At 54.1% G+C, this 18,073-nt stretch overlaps 1 protein-coding gene and 1 long non-coding RNA gene across 2 annotated transcripts in view; one reads left to right on the top strand and one right to left on the bottom strand.

The window, feature by feature from the left end:
• ANO1 (anoctamin 1) overlaps window positions 1–8,969 on the top strand; it is an 84,789-nt gene extending 75,820 nt beyond the window's left edge. Inside the window, exons 24-26 of the mRNA XM_024749273.1 lie at window positions 1,157–1,341; window positions 5,567–5,672; window positions 7,331–8,969. Of these exons, the coding sequence (XP_024605041.1) occupies window positions 1,157–1,341; window positions 5,567–5,672; window positions 7,331–7,579 (540 nt within the window). The 3' untranslated portion in view covers window positions 7,580–8,969. The remainder of the gene's footprint in view (window positions 1–1,156; window positions 1,342–5,566; window positions 5,673–7,330) is intronic.
• Window positions 8,970–13,888: 4,919 nt separating this feature from the next.
• LOC112402340 (uncharacterized) lies at window positions 13,889–17,493 on the bottom strand. The gene is made up of 4 exons (XR_003003694.1): window positions 17,251–17,493; window positions 16,789–16,884; window positions 15,169–15,205; window positions 13,889–13,924 (listed from the first exon to the last, which is right to left on the bottom strand). It is a non-coding gene; the product is annotated as an uncharacterized LOC112402340 (long non-coding RNA).
• Window positions 17,494–18,073: the final 580 nt, after the last annotated feature.

The raw sequence follows: 18,073 nt of genomic DNA, 5'->3' as shown, positions 1-18,073 counted from the left end.
CAGGGGCGCCCTGCTCCCAGCCCCCGGGCCCTCTCCTCAGGGTGCTGGAGGGGCTGACGGGAATGCCCCCAACCCCTTCTCGTTCAGGGGCGCCCTGCTCCCAGCCCCCGGGCCCTCTCCTCAGGGTGCTGGAGGGGCTGACGGGAATGCCCCCAACCCCTTCTCGTTCAGGGGCGCCCTGCTCCCAGCCCCCGGGCCCTCTCCTCAGGGTGCTGGAGGGGCTGACGGGAATGCCCCCAACCCCTTCTCGTTCAGGGGCGCCCTGCTCCCAGCCCCCGGGCCCTCTCCTCAGGGTGCTGGAGGGGCTGACGGGAATGCCCCCAACCCCTTCTCGTTCAGGGGCGCCCTGCTCCCAGCCCCCGGGCCCTCTCCTCAGGGTGCTGGAGGGGCTGACGGGAATGCCCCCAACCCCTTCTCGTTCAGGGGCGCCCTGCTCCCAGCCCCCGGGCCCTCTCCTCAGGGTGCTGGAGGGGCTGACGGGAATGCCCCCAACCCCTTCTCGTTCAGGGGCGCCCTGCTCCCAGCCCCCGGGCCCTCTCCTCAGGGTGCTGGAGGGGCTGACGGGAATGCCCCCAACCCCTTCTCGTTCAGGGGCGCCCTGCTCCCAGCCCCCGGGCCCTCTCCTCAGGGTGCTGGAGGGGCTGACGGGAATGCCCCCAACCCCTTCTCGTTCAGGGGCGCCCTGCTCCCAGCCCCCGGGCCCTCTCCTCAGGGTGCTGGAGGGGCTGACGGGAATGCCCCCAACCCCTTCTCGTTCAGGGGCGCCCTGCTCCCAGCCCCCGGGCCCTCTCCTCAGGGTGCTGGAGGGGCTGACGGGAATGCCCCCAACCCCTTCTCGTTCAGGGGCGCCCTGCTCCCAGCCCCCGGGCCCTCTCCTCAGGGTGCTGGAGGGGCTGACGGGAATGCCCCCAACCCCTTCTCGTTCAGGGGTGCCCTGCTCCCAGCCCCCGGGCCCTCTCCTCAGGGTGCTGCAGGGGCTGACGGGAATGCCCCCAACCCTTCGTTTGTCACTTGACAAGCCGAGGCCATGGGGTCATGTTTGCCAACTTGGGTCACATGGCCGGGCCCCAGGGCCACCGCTGCCCTGGCTCAGGTGGGGTACATGCCCTCCCCCTCCCAGCTGGCGTCCGCACTCACTGCTCTGCTCCCGCCCCAGGCGTTCGTGATCTCCTTCACGTCGGACTTCATCCCTCGCCTGGTGTACCTCTACATGTACAGTGAGAACGGGACCATGCACGGCTTCGTCAACCACACCCTCTCCTCCTTCAATGTCAGCGACTTCCAGAATGGCACGGCCCCCAACGACCCCCTAGACCTGGGCTACGAAGTGCAGATCTGCAGGTACCGCCCAGGCAGCTCTCTTTAAAGAGCCGCATTTGGTGGGCTTCTGCGAAAACCCCAGTTCAAGCCAGGATCCTTTCAGGGCAAATCACAGAACAGCTCAATCTTGCTTCAAGGGGAAAAAAAAAATATCCCTGGGGTAGGGGTAGGATGTGATTTATTAGTTCTTTAACTAAGAAGTCCATGATAGGCTTCCGGCATGGCTGGATCCAGGGGCTGCCGTTTGTCATCCGGCCCCATTCTGACACTGCCTCCCAATTTTATACATTCCTGCATGTGGGCGTCATTTCCTGACAGGCAGTAAGCGTCCCCCAGCAGTCCTCTCTGCTTGGCAGTCCCAGTAGGGGGGCTTTCTTTCCCACTCGTCAGCAGAAGTCCTAGGATTGAGTCTCAATGACGTGCCTGGGGTCAGAGGCCCATCCCTGAACCAATCACTGTTGCCAGAGTGTGCGGGGATCTTGTTGGCTAGGTCTGGGTCGTGTGCCAGGGTATGGAGTCATAGCCATAGATTTGGGGGCACCCGAAGGAAAACTGGGGTGCTGGGCAGGCAAAAGCAACAGATGTCTGAGAGGGTCCAACCTGCGGGGCCCCATCAGCCGGCCAGACACTCAGGGCGGGCAGGTAGCACCCCAGGAAAGACGGAGGCGGGGAAGAGGGTGGGGGCACGAGTGAGGGGCAGAGCCAGGCCTGGCTATTTGCTGTGCATCTTCCACGTGCCAGCCTGGCTGGGTTAGGGGCCGGGGGCTCAGGGCTGGGGCTCGGGAATGGCCCACATGATCCCTGCTGCCCAGGGACTTTGTGCAGGGACAACAGAAGCATAAACAGATCGAGTTAAAGCGGTGATAGTAGCAGGAAGCCCGGGTAGAGGGTGTAGGCGGTAGGGCTCACTCCAAGGGGAGGGGCAAAGCGGGTAAAAGAAGAGTGGTGAGCAGGGGCGTCTGTGGGTGGGAAACTACAGCCTGTTCTGGAGCGTAAAGGGAAACGTGGACGGTAGGACTGAAGGTGCAGGCAGGGGCACAGCATCCCGGGTCAAGAAACAGAGGACTGTGGAGCATCTGGCCACGGGCTTTGCCATGAGGCTGAGACCGGGGAGGCAGAGTGGGGCACACCCGGCATCTGTGGGCAGTCCGCACCTCCTCCAGCCCCGCTGAGACTCAGAACACGAAAGACTGCAAGGGCCAGAGCACGTGTCACAAAGCCCACGCGATGACGCGCAGCCCTTTCAGCGTAGGGTGGATAATCTACCCCAAGGCAGTTTACTCTTACTTTGCCCATATTCTGTCAAGCTTACCTGTCTGTCTTCGTACCCTTGCCCTAGTAGCAGGAAGCGGAGGAGACTAGGGCCAGGGTCCAGGGTGCTGACAGCAACAAGCGGTGACATGTGGCTGCTTGCAAAAAAAAAAAAAAACTGGCCCAAGAAATGGAAAACCAGCACCGCGTGCAGTCATTGGAACAGGCAGGCAGACGTGTCCAGCATAGGTGCTACTGAGGGCTTTGCAACAGCAGATGTGCCCAGCTGACCCCGAGTGCTTAAAGAGAAATTACACGACGTGCCGTGTGTTCTGTGTTAGGGCAGGGACCACACCTACTCTGGGACCCGGTACAGCCAGGCCTGCCAACAAGAAAGGGCAGGTGACACACAAACAGGCAACACGACATGCTTCCCGCTTTTCAGAATCCCACCCACCACATGTTTCAAGGCACATGTACGTGAGCACGTACATCACAGGAAAGGCCCAGGTGATCTGCTTCAACCCCCTGCGTGGTCGCCTCGGGCAGGGTCTGCCTGGAGAGCTGGGGGTCAAGGGCAGGGACTCAAGGTCCCTTCCTCGCCATCCTCCGCAGGCACAGGCCCCAGAGACCCCCGAGCTTCCGGTCCAGGACCCCTGCCGCTTCTCAGCCAGCGCTGCACTTCTCCCGTTTTGTTTGAACATCCCACGCCAAGAACACACTCAGGCTGACCTATTTAACTCAAAATGAATTTGAGAGGAAGAATGATTTAGAACAAAGAAGGCAGGGATATAGGTGGTCATTTTATTATAAATTCCCTCAGAAATGTCAGTGTTGGTGTTTCCTGGGTAAGAATCGGGCATCGGGCATCCAGCCCCCGGAAGCACCTCCCCATCCATGCATCGGTCAGGAGTCCTGGCCACGCAGGGGGAGGCCAAGGAGACAGAGCAAAGACCTGGTTTTTAAGTGAGAACCTTGTTACTTTTACCCCCACAGAGAAGGAAGGCCATGGGCCAGTCCACTCTGCTCCCTGGGATTTGGGCTTTAGCCAGGCCCACCCGACCGTTGCCCACTATTAAGTGCTGCAGGTGCCGTGAGCTCCGTGCTGCCGGCCGCTCCCCTGTCAAGCTGCCTCCCAAAGGAGCAGCACCCAGCCCAGCCTGGGGCAGCAGGAATGGGAGAGGCAGCTTAGCAGAGCTGAGCGCTGTGACCCCTGCTGGCTACCATTTATTCCTGCACTGAAACAGACGTGGTCTCATTGAATGCTCACAGCAGCCCCAGAGAGGGCATTATTATTCTCCCCAGGGAGAGCTGGCAGGCTTAGCACAAGAGCAAAGCAAGGAAAACTGTAAGATCATCTCTGATAGAGGCCAGTGCAGGTGGTGGGGGTTGGCATCTGGACGGTTCTTGTGTAAGTGGGCTTTGAGGGATGCATAGGAGTTTGCCAGGTGACCCAAACACATTTCCCAGCATCCTGGTGCAACTGGCCTTGAGAACAGAAAGAAGAGGGAAGAGAAAATGTGTGTGGCTTCTGACACTGGGAGAACAGGGGATGCCTGTTCCCATCGGAGATCAGGTGGTGCATCTTCTGCATGGCTCAGCAGCTGGCACCAGAGGGTGTGTTCCCAGCCCAATCCTGTCTCTGGGGTTGGCAGCTTAGCTCTGAACAGGCCCTCCGAGGCTCCCATCCAGCTCCCTCAGACACAAAGCTCTGTGGGTGAGGGGCCCTGTCTGTGCCCCCCGCAAGCTCTGCCCCTGGAATGCAGGGGCATGCAGTAGCTGCTCAATAAATACTTGCGACATGACTAAGTGAGGGAATGCCAGACCGAGGCCCAGAGAGGACAAGCGATGGAGCAGGGATGCACAGCAAGGCGGGAGCCGGCTCTGGGTCTATGCGAGGCCTGTGCCCACAGAGCTAGGTGCCTCCTCTCCTGGTCTCCCCACCTGGGCCTCAGCTTTTCAGTAACCAGCAGGGCACAGCTGCAGCCCAGCACCTAGAAACCGCCCCGGCCATGGCTTCCTCACACGGCTTTAGGGAAGCTTTTCCCACACAGAGGGGGTCAGCCCCGTTAAAACCAAGCACCTCCCAAATTTTGGGGCGGTTGGTGGGGACAGAACCCGGGTTCTCATCCTCACTCTGCCCCACATCAGGCATCTCTGGGCCTCTGAGAAAAAGGCAGACCTAAAGCCCAGGAGGCACCCACCACTCCCGCTGCACAAGGGACAGAGGTGGGACCTTGGGGGCCAGGGAAGTAAGCAACCTTGTCTCCCAGCAGGCGCTCATGGGCAATGTCTGGAAGTGATGAGAAGAGGGCCGGGTTGGTATTTATTACACGGAGATAAGGAGCTAACAGTTGGGAGAGGGAGAGACATGCCCCTCGGGCGCTGGGCCCCGTGGGGCAGGGCGGGCCTGGGGACAGTTCCCTGGTGCCCTGACCACACTAACTGCATGGTTAATGTCGTACAAGGGCTACTTTGAGAAAACGTTTCATTTTTTCCAATAGTTTCCCCTACAGAGAAGGTCGAGACTGGAGAACTGGATTTCAGGGAGCCCTGCCTGGAGTTTTGTGGATGATGGGGGTTGGGTTGAGTCTCTAGGCTTAGGGACCCCACCCCTCTTCAACCAGGGAGGCCCCACTTGCTTTGTGTGACCTACCAGAGTCTCAGGTGGGATTTCTTTTTAGAAAATGGGCTCCACTGCCTTCAAAAGTTTGGAACCCCTGGACCAGATGGTCCCGGAGCCTCTTTCTGTGGGCCCATGGCTGGACTTATGGGGACGCCGCTCTGGCCTGCCCAGCCCACGTGGGTGCTGGCACCCCCTCCAACATGGGGAGACTCCCTGGGCGTGTGAGTGGGCTGGAGGGGGGCCTCTTCCTCCAGGGAGGGTGCTGTCCTACAGTTGGCCCAGGGTCCGACTCAGGCTTTCCTGACACTCACAAGCCCCTCTGTGCGGCCAGACCCCAGTTCCTCTCAGAGACCCAACTCCATTTTGCAGGTACAAAGACTACCGGGAGCCACCATGGTCGGAACACAAGTACGACGTCTCCAAGGACTTCTGGGCCGTCCTGGCCGCCCGGCTGGCCTTTGTCATCGTCTTCCAGGTGCGAGGGTCCTGTCTGCTTCCAGAAGGTTTGGGAATTGAGGCACCGAGGAGGTGCTCTATGCCCAGAACAGGGTCAGGAGGACAGGAGCTGGCCGGCATCTGGGGCTTGGGGGCTGGAGGACTTGCCCTGGGCACCCAAGGGTGGGGAGTACTGGTGACCCCAGGCCCTGGGCAAGGACAGGTCCCAGCCCCTCCTCAGTTAAAGGAAGGCGGGAGGGGGGTTCCAGAAGGACTAGGGTCATTCAGGGAACGCAGGTTTAGTTAAATGCAAGGCATCTTTATCGAAGGAGACCTCAGTCTCCCCTATCACTGTGCAGCAGGAGACGCACCCCAGTGGACAGGGCTGGCAGGGAGGGACAGGAGGGCAGTGAGCTCCCAGCTGATACCAGTGCCCCCCTGCCCCCCCACAGCAGGCAGGGGACCTGGCCCCGCCTGGCCCAGTCTCTGGGGAGTGGGGCTAACTCTGAGGCCCGAGCGATCCCCAGTGGACAGGGCCCCAGACTGGGGAGTAGCTGACGCACGCGGCCCTGAGGTCCCAGCCGGGGAGGCCATGCTGGGTTTGCCCTCCTGTGTGGCCCCCAGAACCTGGAATCCAGGAACTGGGTTCAAGCCCCAGCCCTGCCCCTTCTACACAGTGTGGCCCCTGGCAGGGCTTCCGGCCCCCGAGGCCCCACTGCCTTGTCCGCCAGCTTTCCATAACCCTCTGGAGCCAGAACTAGTGTCTGGGGCCCAGTTCCCCAGAAGCAGAACCTGAGTCAAGGATTCTGGTGCAAGCCGGTCATTGAGGGAAGGGCCTGCAAGGGGCTGGGGGCACGGAGCTCGGCTGGGAGGGTGTCTGGGCTGGAGCATGAATCCCACCACACACGTGGGCCCACCTTGACGCAAAAGAGGGCCTTTAGTCTGCCCACCTGGCCAGTCATTGGCTGCAACCATCCAGGCTGGGAACAGGGAGACTGGGGGGATGGTTCCCTGGAGACGAGCCTCTGTGAGCTTTAGCGGCCAGCACCCACCGCAGCTGGGGAGCGTCAACCCAGAAGGGTGATGGCGGATGGGGGGGCACCAGCACCTTCCGTGACAAGGTGACTAACTCAGCCATACGTACTAACAAGTGCCGGTCAGATGGAAGTTTAAAAACCAGAGATTTCTGTTTTTCCACGAAAGCCAACTCATTTGCACCCTATGGACCAGGAACGCATCCAGGGTAGCGGCAGACGTTCAGGGTGATCCCGGGAGACCTGACAAATGGCCGAAGGGCCTGCGGAATCATCAGAGACAGTTTAAGCTCCCTGCGTTTCTGGCCTCTTTGTATTTTGACTATTCTCCCTTAAAGCCTTAACACTTGTTATATTTGGTGATGGGTAACCAATCACATCATTTCTCAAGCCTCCCAGCCAAGAGATTCAGAATCACTCAGAGACGTTTCCCGTTTACTGAGCTCAGATTCTTTCAAGAAAGTCGGCCACCAGAGGTCCCCCGTGGCTGGTTTCCTGTTTCATTTATACCTTCTGGGAAACCGAGGCCTGGGAAGTCCAGGTGTGTCTGAGGTCCCAGGGCCGGGGTGTGACGGGGCAAGGCACTGCCAGCTGGGGTGCAGGTGGAAGCGGCAGTGCCTCCCAGGTCCTCCTTCCCACTGCCTGATGCTGACTCTCCTTCCAGAACCTGGTCATGTTCATGAGCGACTTTGTGGACTGGGTCATCCCTGACATCCCCAAGGACATCAGCCAGCAGATGCACAAGGAGAAGGTGCTCATGGTGGAGCTATTCATGAGGGAGGAGCAGGGCAAACAGCAGCTGCTGGACACGTGGATGGAGAAGGACCGGAAGAAGGCGGAGCCCTTCAACAACCACAGCCCCACCCCTCCTGCCCCTCCGGACAGCCCCGACTTCCCCGGGGGCGCCCCGTAGCTGCCGGGCATCCCCATCGATGACGCGCGCCCTCTCCCGGGGCAGGCGACTTCTCACAGCCCCCTGGCCCAGTGGCTCCTGGGTTTGTGGCAGGCCTGGAAGACCACTTTCTTCTGATAGCACAACCTTTCCCCGTCTTTTTCTGTTTGTTTGTTTGTTTTTTTCTTGTTTTTGCACAAAACCTTTAGGCAGGGAATTCTGTTATCTTTAGGATTCAAGGTTGATCAGAATGATTGCTGGGGACAGGGTGATACACAGCGGATGCAGGCGCGTTGCAGAAGCGATGCTTGGAGTCTGGGGTCTCCTTGGCCGTTAGTGGTGAGAAGCAGCTCCCAGAAGACATCTTCTTTAATCCTCCTGATGCCTTAAGAGAGAGGCGAGGTGGTATTCCAAGGCATTAGACAAAAGCTGGTGCGAGATTTGAGGGCAAACAGAGAAGTGGATAAGGAATAAACGATGCTGACACCAGTTCCAAAAGACATCACCTGCCTCTAGGTTGGAAAAGTGAGATTTTTCATCACCTTTTCCTTCCCTGGGTTCAGAAACCGAGACACTGGTCAGAAAGAGAGGTGCCCTGGCTCTGTCCACTCAGAGGGCCAGGAAGCTCTGAATTTACTCTTGGAGAACTAGCGGGGTGCAGGTGTCCTGAATGAGCAGTGACCGGCACCTCTGGGGTCCCCACCAGCAGCCACGTGCCTCGCCCACCTCAGGGTGACAGAAAAACGGGCGGTGAGGGATTATGACCTCGGAGGCGTTTCTGCAGACGGCTTCAGGGTTGCAAGAAGTCTTAAGGCTTCTGGGGGGTACTTCTGCAGCTTCAGAATATTTATTGGGCTTTCTTTAAAATCAATTCTACAGTGGATGTAAGGGTTTTTTCTCTGTAGCTCAAAGGCGGAAGGCTTTTATTTTATTAGCTAACCAAATATCGAGAGGAATTTAAAATACTGTTAATACCAAAGACTTTTATTAATAAAGGCTTCTATTTTGGTAACACTTCTCTATATTTTTACTTACAGGAATGTTACTGTTGGACTATTATCATTTTAAAAGCTTGTGAAAACAAATCTCATAGCTGATAAGAATGATCTCAATTTGCAGCCATTATACTAACCAATGATCTGAAATTTCTCAAGCACCCAGAGAAACATAAAAGAAATGTTTCCCCAAAGGGAGGGACGAAAAGATAAACGTGTCTGTCTTGAACGTGCGGTCAGTGAGACGCTGACATTCCCGTGAGCTGTCAACTAGGGGGGGAGGTCCGTAGGCGTAGCAGATTTTTGTTATTTGCTAAAGTCATGCAATCTGATGCTTCTCCTTTCTCTTGTACAGTAAGTGGTTTGAAATGGGGTTTTTTGTATATAAACATTGTATTAAAAATGAGGTGATTACCAAAAAACCTTTTATGGAAACCGTTCTTTTTTTTAAAAAGGTGAGTGTACACAAATCCACAGAGGACCGTGGCTGAACGCTCGTCTGAATAAATTTGCATACATGACACCTTCCTCTCAAAGCCTGTCCACGTGACTTCTGCCCCAGGAAACTCGAGGGGCAAGCCAAGCCCAGAGCCCCGTGGTTGGACCTGCACATGCGGAGGGACCCATAAACCTCGACACCCTCAGCCCCAGACACATGGCTCGTTCAGGATGTTCCCGGGACGTTGTCTGTCCACGAGTATGTGCGTGGGTGTGTGTGTGCACATGTGTGTGGTTTGCGTGCATGTGCGTTTCTGTGTTGTTTGTGTGTGTGTGTGCATGCCTGTACACGTATGTGCGCCGGGGAGGGGGGAATTGTGGTCACACCTTCCCAGCAGCCTCTTCCACAATACCCAGATCCCAACCCCTGGTGCCTGCAACCCGACAAGAGTTTTTAGTATTTTGGATTTTGTGGACCTAAAATTTCCCCCAAACCTTTTTGGGACCATCCCAGGGTTGCCAGTGCTTTCATTGGGGCCAGTGGGGGCACTTTTTCTTTAATTCATTACCTATAATCACCATCATTTCATGAAAGAAAGACTATCTTTCGCACTCAAACGTCAGCAAGACCTCGACCCGCACACTCGCAGGGCCAGGGAGGGCCTCGGGCGCCCCTTGTGCTGCTGTGTCCCCAGGGAAATCTCAGCAAATCCAAGCTCACGAGGCCCTGGCTGCGGCTCGGTCAAGAATGTCCTTCTGGGGAATTTGCTGGCAGTCCAGTGGTTAAGACTCTGCGCTTCCACTGCAGGGGGTGAGGGTTCAATCCCTGGTCGGGGAACTAAGATCCCATATGCTGTGCAAGGCGGCCCAAAAATAAATTAAAAAATAAAAGTTCCTTCTAAAGCTTTGGAACCTCTTCCTTAGTGCTGATGAGGGTGGCTCCCAGGGCCAGCATCGCCGGAAGCCCTCCCTTTTCATGGGTCCTCCCGGGGGAGGATCTTTGGCCCCAGTGAGTACATGAGCAAACAGTCTCAGAGTGGGGAGGTGACTTGCCCAAGATCACGGGGCTCCTTGGCACCCCTTAGAGAGATCCATCCAGGCAACGTTCAAGATGAAGCCGCGAGCAAGGCAGACACGGCCCCTTCCCTCAGGGGATGACCTCTTGCAGTGGGCATCAGAGGCTGAACAAGAAAATGAACCCAGCACCAGATCATCTCAGAGGAAGGAAGGGGCGCTGATGAAAATGAAACAGGGGTGTGACTGAGAGTCACTCAGAGTGACCAAGCTGGGCAGGGAGGCCCCTGGAGTCTGAACAAGGAGCAGCCAGAATGTAAAACCCTGGAGGAAGGCAGGATGGTTCAGGCAGCAGAGTGCATGTGCAAAGGCCCTGAGGCAGCGGTGTGCTGGGTGAGTTGGAGGAGCTTCAAGAAGTTCATCACGTCTGGACGGGAGGCACGGGGGGGCGGGGGCAGGAGACGAGGCAGGAATCGGGGACCAAGTCGCACCAGCCCCCGGCTTAGTGAGGACCTCAAGCTTGGCGGTAAGTCCACGGCAGGGTCTGGCGGTCTTAACCAGCGGTCTTAACCAGCGCAGTGATGGACCTGACTCACGTTTTGAGGTCTTGGTGGCTTTGGATGGACACTGCAGTGGGGTGGGGAGCCACAGAGAGTTGCAGAAATTCAGATGAGCAATAATTGGATTTGGACGAGGGTGGTAGAGGTGGGTGGAAGAAAGCCAACAGATTAACATCACAAAGACCTGGGATCTGGCAGCCAAAGGACCCCCAGAGATGAACTGGTCAGACGGTCCCAGTGTTTCACAGATGGACACAGTGAAGCCCAGAGAGGGTCAGGGCTCTGCTCCGGTCACACAGCAAGCTGGCTACACAGCCATCCCTTGGACCCAGGCCCCTGGCACCCAGCACTGAACAGTTTCTGCTTCTGGTCCCTGGAGTGGTGTGGCAGGAGCTGGGCAGGGCTGGGCCCCCAAGCACAGACAGTGAAGGACCAGGGCCTGCAGGGGGCCTGAGGTCTGGGGCGGGGGGCACTCATGCCAGCATCTTTTATGGGGACTCAGCAGCTGTCTTGAAGGTGGAGGCTGCTGTGAGCTGCAATCAGCCCAAGATACCTCTGTTTGTTAGCTTCAGTGCTTGTTAAATTTTTTAAGTTAATTTAATATATAAAAACCTGGTACATACACAAAGAAATCCAGATTTGTATGTTCTCTTGAAAAATCACGCCATCTGATGACACAGCTGTATTTTTCACCATGTCACATTCTTGCACTCGACTGGAGACCGGTGGTGGCCCTTCTTCTTTAGAAAGTGCATGTCCTTTCTGACAATCACAGCCCCTCTCCCCACTCTCCCACTGGCTGAGGGGGTGGCTGTGACTGCAGCTCCTGGAGTCATTGGCCCTTCGAGACAAGCCGCAGGCCCAGTCCCTTTCCTGGGATCCAGGACCAGCTGTGGGCTTCCCTGGAACTGAGCTTGGCCAAGGTGTGTGCCTGAGACAGGGCTGTCCCTGGCCCAAGGCTGCAATCAGAGCCCCTGGCCCTGGCACCCACATCCCCAGCACACACACACTTTCACCTGCAGGTTCCCGTCCCCCCCACCACAGGTGGTGTGTGCCCCACACTTCGGCAACACTCATTCACTCATCCATGTTTTGTAAGAGCCACAGCAAAGTAGAGAAATGCTAACACTTGCCAGAAAAGAGGCCAGGAAGCAGCACTGACAGTGCCAGGCATGGAGGGGGCACCAGAAAGTGCTGAATGAATGAATAAGTGAGTGAGTGAGGGATGGATGGATGGATGGATGGATGGGTGGATGGGTGGATGGATATGGGAGGGAGGGAGGGAGAAATGAAAGATGGATGGATGCATGGACATTTGCATGGATGGATGGATGGATGGATGGATATTTGAATGGATGGATGGATGGACATTTGAATGGATGGATGGATGGATGGACATTTGAATGGATGGATGAACATTTGGATGGATGGATAGACATTTGAATGGATGGATGGATGGATGGATGGATGGACATTTGAATGGATGGAAGGATAGATGAATGAGTGGATGGGTGGATGGGTGAATGGTTGGATGGTTGGGTAGTTAGATGGATGGGTGGATGGACATTTGGATGGATGGATGGATAGACATTTGAATGGATGGATGGATGGATGGATGGATGGACATTTGAATGGATGGATGGATGGCAAAAAGCCTGATGACTAGGCCTTTCTGCCTTTGAGCCAAGTGGACCTCTAAGTCAAGCTGACAGGGATGGTGGTGGAGGAGGTGAGGGGCCCATGGGAGGGAAGGTGTGGTGCCCTCTGGACCACAGATATGCCCACAGCAAGTAGCCCACCCCCTGCTCACTCACAGCCTTTGTCAGAGAAGCCTGTAGCAAAGATACATCTGTTGCCCAGAGACACCGACTTGGCTCAGCACAAGCATTTTAAGCCTGGTTTGCTCAGAAGGGCTGGTGGACATTGCCCCTGCCGAGAGCCCGTCAGGATGCACCCCTGGGAAAAAGGCAACCTTGTACATACTAAGGTCTGCTTTCCTGAGCTCTGCCAGGTAATTTATTTAGCGTGTCCATTCCTGCTGTCCCCTCTCCGCTGCCCCCATCCCTTCCTTTCCCGTCCCCTTCATCTCTCCCCCAACACTTTTTTTTTTTTTGCGGTACGCAGGCCTCTCACCGCTGTGGCCTCTCCCGTTGCGGAGCACAGGCTCCGGACGCGCAGGCTCAGCGGCCATGGCTCACGGGCCCAGCCGCTCCACAGCACGTGGGATCCTTCCGGATCGGGGCACGAACCCGTGTCCCCTGCATCGGCAGGCGGACTCTTAACCACTGCGCCACTACGGAAGCCCCCTCCCGCCCAACATTTTTTATTGAAGTGTAACACACAGAAAACTACACAGGTCTTGCGTATACAATCAATTTCCCCAGAAAGCACACAGCTCTGCAGTCCGGACTCAGAATGTTACAGCACCCAAGAAGCCTCCCTTGGCGCTCCCCTCCGGTCAGCCCTCCTCACCCAGCTGTCACCGTCCTGATCGCTATCCTGACCTCAGCAGGAGTGTTTGTCTGGTTTCGCTTGTGGGTGGCTGCCGCCTCCTGCTGGCTGTCTGTGGGAACTGCCCTTAGGGAAGAAAGAGACCCAGCACGTGCGGCGGTCTGTGTTGGTTTTCTGTTTGTGGCCGGGGCAGATGACCCCGAACCCAGTGGCTTAAAACACCAACGTACTACCTTACAGTTCCGTGGGCCAGATGTCTGACACAAGTCTCACTGGGCTAAGAGGAAGGCGCGGGCAGGGCTGGGCCCCTCCCGCCATCTCCAGGCCAGTCCTTCTCCCGCGGCTGTCTCTCCAGCTCTCCGCTCATGAGGACCGTGATGGGTTGGGTCCCTGGGATAACCCAGGATGATCGCCCCATCTCAAAGTCCTTCATCTTCATCACACCTGCAAAGTCACTCCTGCCGTGTAAACTAACTCGTTCACAAGGTCTGGGAATTGGGATTGGACACCTTGGGGGCCATTGTCCTGTCCACCATGTACCCCTGCCCCCAGGAAGGAGGGTTTTTTTTGGGAAACAACTAACTACCCCCAAGCAAAGCCCAGAATCCCCAGATATCTAAGGAGAGACTTCAAAAGGAATGAGAAAGACCAAAACAAACAAAAAGAAAGATCCCGGAGCACACCGAGACGACACAGGAGAAAAAGAAAGGAAAGCAACTCTGTTCGCCGTCCTCATGAATAAAGACCAATGTTCATCCATGAAACAGGCAAAAGATGCACGTTCTTTCTTTTTTTTTGAAAATTTTATTTATTTCTGGCTGCACTGGGTCTTCGTCGCTGTGCGTGGGCTTTCTCTAGGTGCAGCGAGCCGGGGCTACTCTTCGTTGTGGCGCGCGGGCTTCTCGTTTCTTTTTTTAAAGAGACAATGTCAAGTGAAAGGAAAACACATAAACTGGACTTCGTCAAAATTTAAGAATTTTTTGCATCAAAGGATAACCAATCAACAGTGAAACAGCAATTCACAAAATGGGAGAACATATTTGCAAACCATGTTTCTGATTAGGGGTTTATATTCGGAATATATAAGGATCCCTTTCAACTGAGCAAGAAAAAGACAAGCAACCCAGTTAAAAGTGCGCAGAGGCCTTGAATAGGCATTTCTCCAGAGGAGACATACAAATGGGCAATAGGCACATGAAAAGATACTCAAGATGGTCATCAGGGAAACGCAAATCAAACCCACGAGACACCACTACACACCCATTAGGAAGCCCATTATCCAACAAACACAAAATAATAAGAGTTGGTGAGGCTGGGGAGAAACTGGAACCCTTGTGCATTGCTGTTAGGAATGTAAAGTGGTGCGGCTGCTACGGGAAACACTTGGATGGTTTTTCAAAAAAATTAAACATAGAATGACCGTATGATCCAGCAATTCCACTTCTGGATATATAAACAAAAGAATTTAAAGCAGGGACTCAAACAGACAGTTGTACACTCATGTTCACCTGTGGCTTCACGGGGAGTTCCCTATGATCAGTTGACAGAGGAAGAGAACAATCAGGCCTGGTTTATGGGGGGTTCTACATGATACACAGGCACTCCCTGAAAGTGGACGGTTGCAGCACCACAGCCCCTCTCTGAGGCATCCCTGAGGGACAGCGGTGAAGAGAAATCCTTTAGGTGGGCAGAACTTCTATCAGAATACTTGGAAGGCATGAGAAGGAGCCTGGGGCGGGCTGGAGGGGGGGGCGTGTTCCAGGACTTATTTGACATCTATAGACATGCCACCCAATGACAACAGAGCACCCTTTTTTTCTCTCAAGAACCCAGGGAACACTTACCAAGACAGACCACATACTGGGCCCTAAAACAAGCTCAATAAGTTTAAAAGAATTGAAACCATCCAGAGTGTGTTCTCTGCCATAAGGGAATCAAAGTAGGAATCAATGACAGAAAGACAACAGGAAAATCTCTATAAACACACGTACGTTACACAGCATACTTCCAAATAATCCATGGGCCAAAGAGAAAGTCCCAGAGGAAATAACAATACATAGAAATGAATGAAAATGAAAACACAGCATATCAAAATTTGCGAGACAAAGCTAAAGTAATGTTGAAAGGAAAATCCATAAAACTAAACGCTTACCTTAGAAATAAATAGCCTATGTGCCCACCTCAACAAACTAGAACAAAAAAAGAGCAAAATAAATCCAAAGCAAGGAGAGGGAAATAAAAAATAGCCAAGACAAGCAAAAAATAAAAAAAAAAAAAAAAAAAAAAAAAAAAAATGAAAGAAAAAGTGGAGGGGGGGATAGAGAAAAATCATTGAAACAAAAAGCTGGTTCATTACAAATAAATAAAATCAATAAACCTCTAGCAAGACAGAGAAACTTAGAGAAGACACAAATCACCAATTTCAGGAATGAAACTGAGGGTTCATTATAGGTCTCATAGCCATTAAAAGGATAATGTTACAGACTGAATGTGTTCCCCCAAAATTCATATGTTGAAACTCTACCCTCTCCCCCTGTGATAGTGCTCAAAGGTGGGGCCCCCATGATGGAATTAGTGCCTTTAAAAGAGTCTGGAGAGAATTTGCTTCCCTCTCTGTTCTTCTCCATGTGAGGCTACAATGAGAACTCAGAGTCTGCACTCTGGAACAGGCCCTCACCAGAATGTGACACTGCTAGCACCTGATCACAGACATCCAGGCTCCAGAACCATGAGAAATAAAATTCTGTTGTGTGTAAGCCACCCAGTCTATGGTACTTTTCTAGAGCAGCACAAAATGGACTGAGACATAAAATAAGGGAATACTACAAATCACCATGCTCAAAAAGTCTAAGGCTTAGAAAAATGGACAAATTCCTCAAAACTGCACAAACTACCAAAACACAGTTAAGATGAAATAGACTATTTGAATAGCCTTACAACCATCAAATCCATAAAAGGAAAATTTATAAATTTTTTTTTTTTTTTGCAGTGCGTGGGCCTCTCACCGTTGTGGCCTCTCCCGTTGCGGAGCACAGGCTCCGGACGCGCAGGCCCAGCGGCCATGGCTCACGGGCCCAGCCGCTCCGCGGCATGTGGGATCTTCCCAGACCGGGGCGCGAACCCGTGTCCCCTGCATCGGCAGGCGGACTCTCAACCACTGTGCCACCAGGGAAGCCCCCCATAAAAGGAAAATTTGATGAACTGGACCTCATCAAGAGTTAAATTTTTTGCTCTGTGAAAGATCATGTAAAGAGGATGAAAAGATAAGCTACAAACTGCGAGGTAGTGGGTCAGACGCAGGGATAGTTGTGCTAATGAAGATTCGGATTAACCAAGCCTTGTTCAAGATTCATTCAGTCAGAAATATTTTGTGAGCTCCTACGAAGTGCCAGCCAGTGTTCTAGGCGCTTCTGCAGTGTTCTGCAGGGGAGACGGGCAAAAAACAGAGCAGGAAGCAAAATGTGTAGTAAAGTCAGGAGATGCCACGTTCAGGGGACCAAGAAATGCGGCAGCAGGGTTGGGGATCCAGCGGATGGGGATGTGGTTTAACCCTCCCATGCCAGCCTCCTCCCTGGCCCCTCCATGTCCCCCTTACAGTAGCCACCCTCTGGCCTCGGACCTTGGTTCTCTTTTCATTCTCCTCTCCCTCCATTGGTGACCTCATTCTGTGGGTGATCTAGATACTGTATCAGTCAAGATTCTCAAGAGAAACAGAACCAATAGGATATACAGAGATAAATGAGAAGGTTTATTGTAAGATTGGCTCACTTACAGTGACGGAAGCCAAGAAGTCCCATAGTCTGCCATCTGCAAGCTGGGAACCAGGAAAGCTGGTGTGTGATTCAGTCTGAGTCTAAAGGCCTGAAAACTGGGGGGGAGTGGAGGGGGGCGACGGTGTTCAAGCAGAGAGAGCGAATTCTCCCTTCCTCTGCCTTTTCGTTCTGTTTAGATGATGCCACCCAAATTGGGGAAGGCCATCTGCTTCTGTTAGTCAATTCAAACGCTAATCTCTGCCAGAAACACCCCACAGACACACCCAGAAATAATGTTTTGCTAGCTATCCAGCCACCCCTTAGCCTAGTCAAGCTGACACATAAGATTAACCATCACAAACACCATCTATCTGCAGGATACTCCCAACTTCACATTTCCCGCCCAGATCTCTGTTCCGAACCCTGGTCCACACATCCCACTATCCAGTCAACATCTCTACTAGCTCCTCCCCCAGACTCACCCTGACCTCAGGTGGCTGTGAGCGACCACAGTGAGCGGCAGCTTGAAGTGGGATCTCAGTTCCCTGGGAATTGAACCCGGACCACAGTAGTGAAAGCACCGAATTCTAACCACTAGACCACCAGGGACTATTGGCTAGGAGCAGGGCCCTGGCTCTCATCTGCTTTGAAGAAAGAATCAGCAAAGAGATGAAAAGTATTGAGGCAAGTAAAGTGTTTATTAGGAGAGAAGAATAGAAAGCACAGGCAGGCTGAGAGAGAGAGAGAGAGAGAGAGGCGTGTGCTTTGGGGGGTGGTTTAAACCATATGGGGGAAGTTCTTCTAGGTTTCCTCTGGCCAATCAGCTTGCTTTGTCTGGCTCTGAGTCCATATCTGGTCTGACTCAGGGCCCTCCCCTGTGTGCACGTGTATCTTTTAGCCAAGATGGATTCCAGCGCAAGGGTCTCTGGGAGGTTAACAGAACATATTATGGTCTAGCGCCCCCTCCCTTTAACCTTTCTGCACAGGCATAGTCTGGGAGGGGGTCTCCTTGGCCCAAGAATGAGAACTATGTGGTCTCTTTGTCTTTTATGCCAGCAGGGCTCAGCCCGTCTCTGTTTCTGCCGTTCCGTTCCCTTGAAGCATCCACAGGAGACAAAGTCCAGCTGCTTATCCTGTTCCTGTTATTATCTTTATTTTTAAAGCATAAACAGGAGGTTAGTTGTAAATGTCTAAACTGGGGCCCGTCTATCTCCTGCCTCAACGCCACCCACACCCTCCCCAGGTCAGCCAATGGACACTCCAACTTTCAGACCTTACAAACATCCTCAGTGCCTCTCGTTTACA

Source organism: Neophocaena asiaeorientalis, unplaced genomic scaffold (genome assembly GCF_003031525.2).
Source record: "Neophocaena asiaeorientalis asiaeorientalis breed wild unplaced genomic scaffold, Neophocaena_asiaeorientalis_V1.1 scaffold43, whole genome shotgun sequence".
Lineage (NCBI taxonomy): Eukaryota > Metazoa > Chordata > Mammalia > Artiodactyla > Phocoenidae > Neophocaena > Neophocaena asiaeorientalis.
This window is presented reverse-complemented; position numbering and strand designations above follow the sequence as displayed.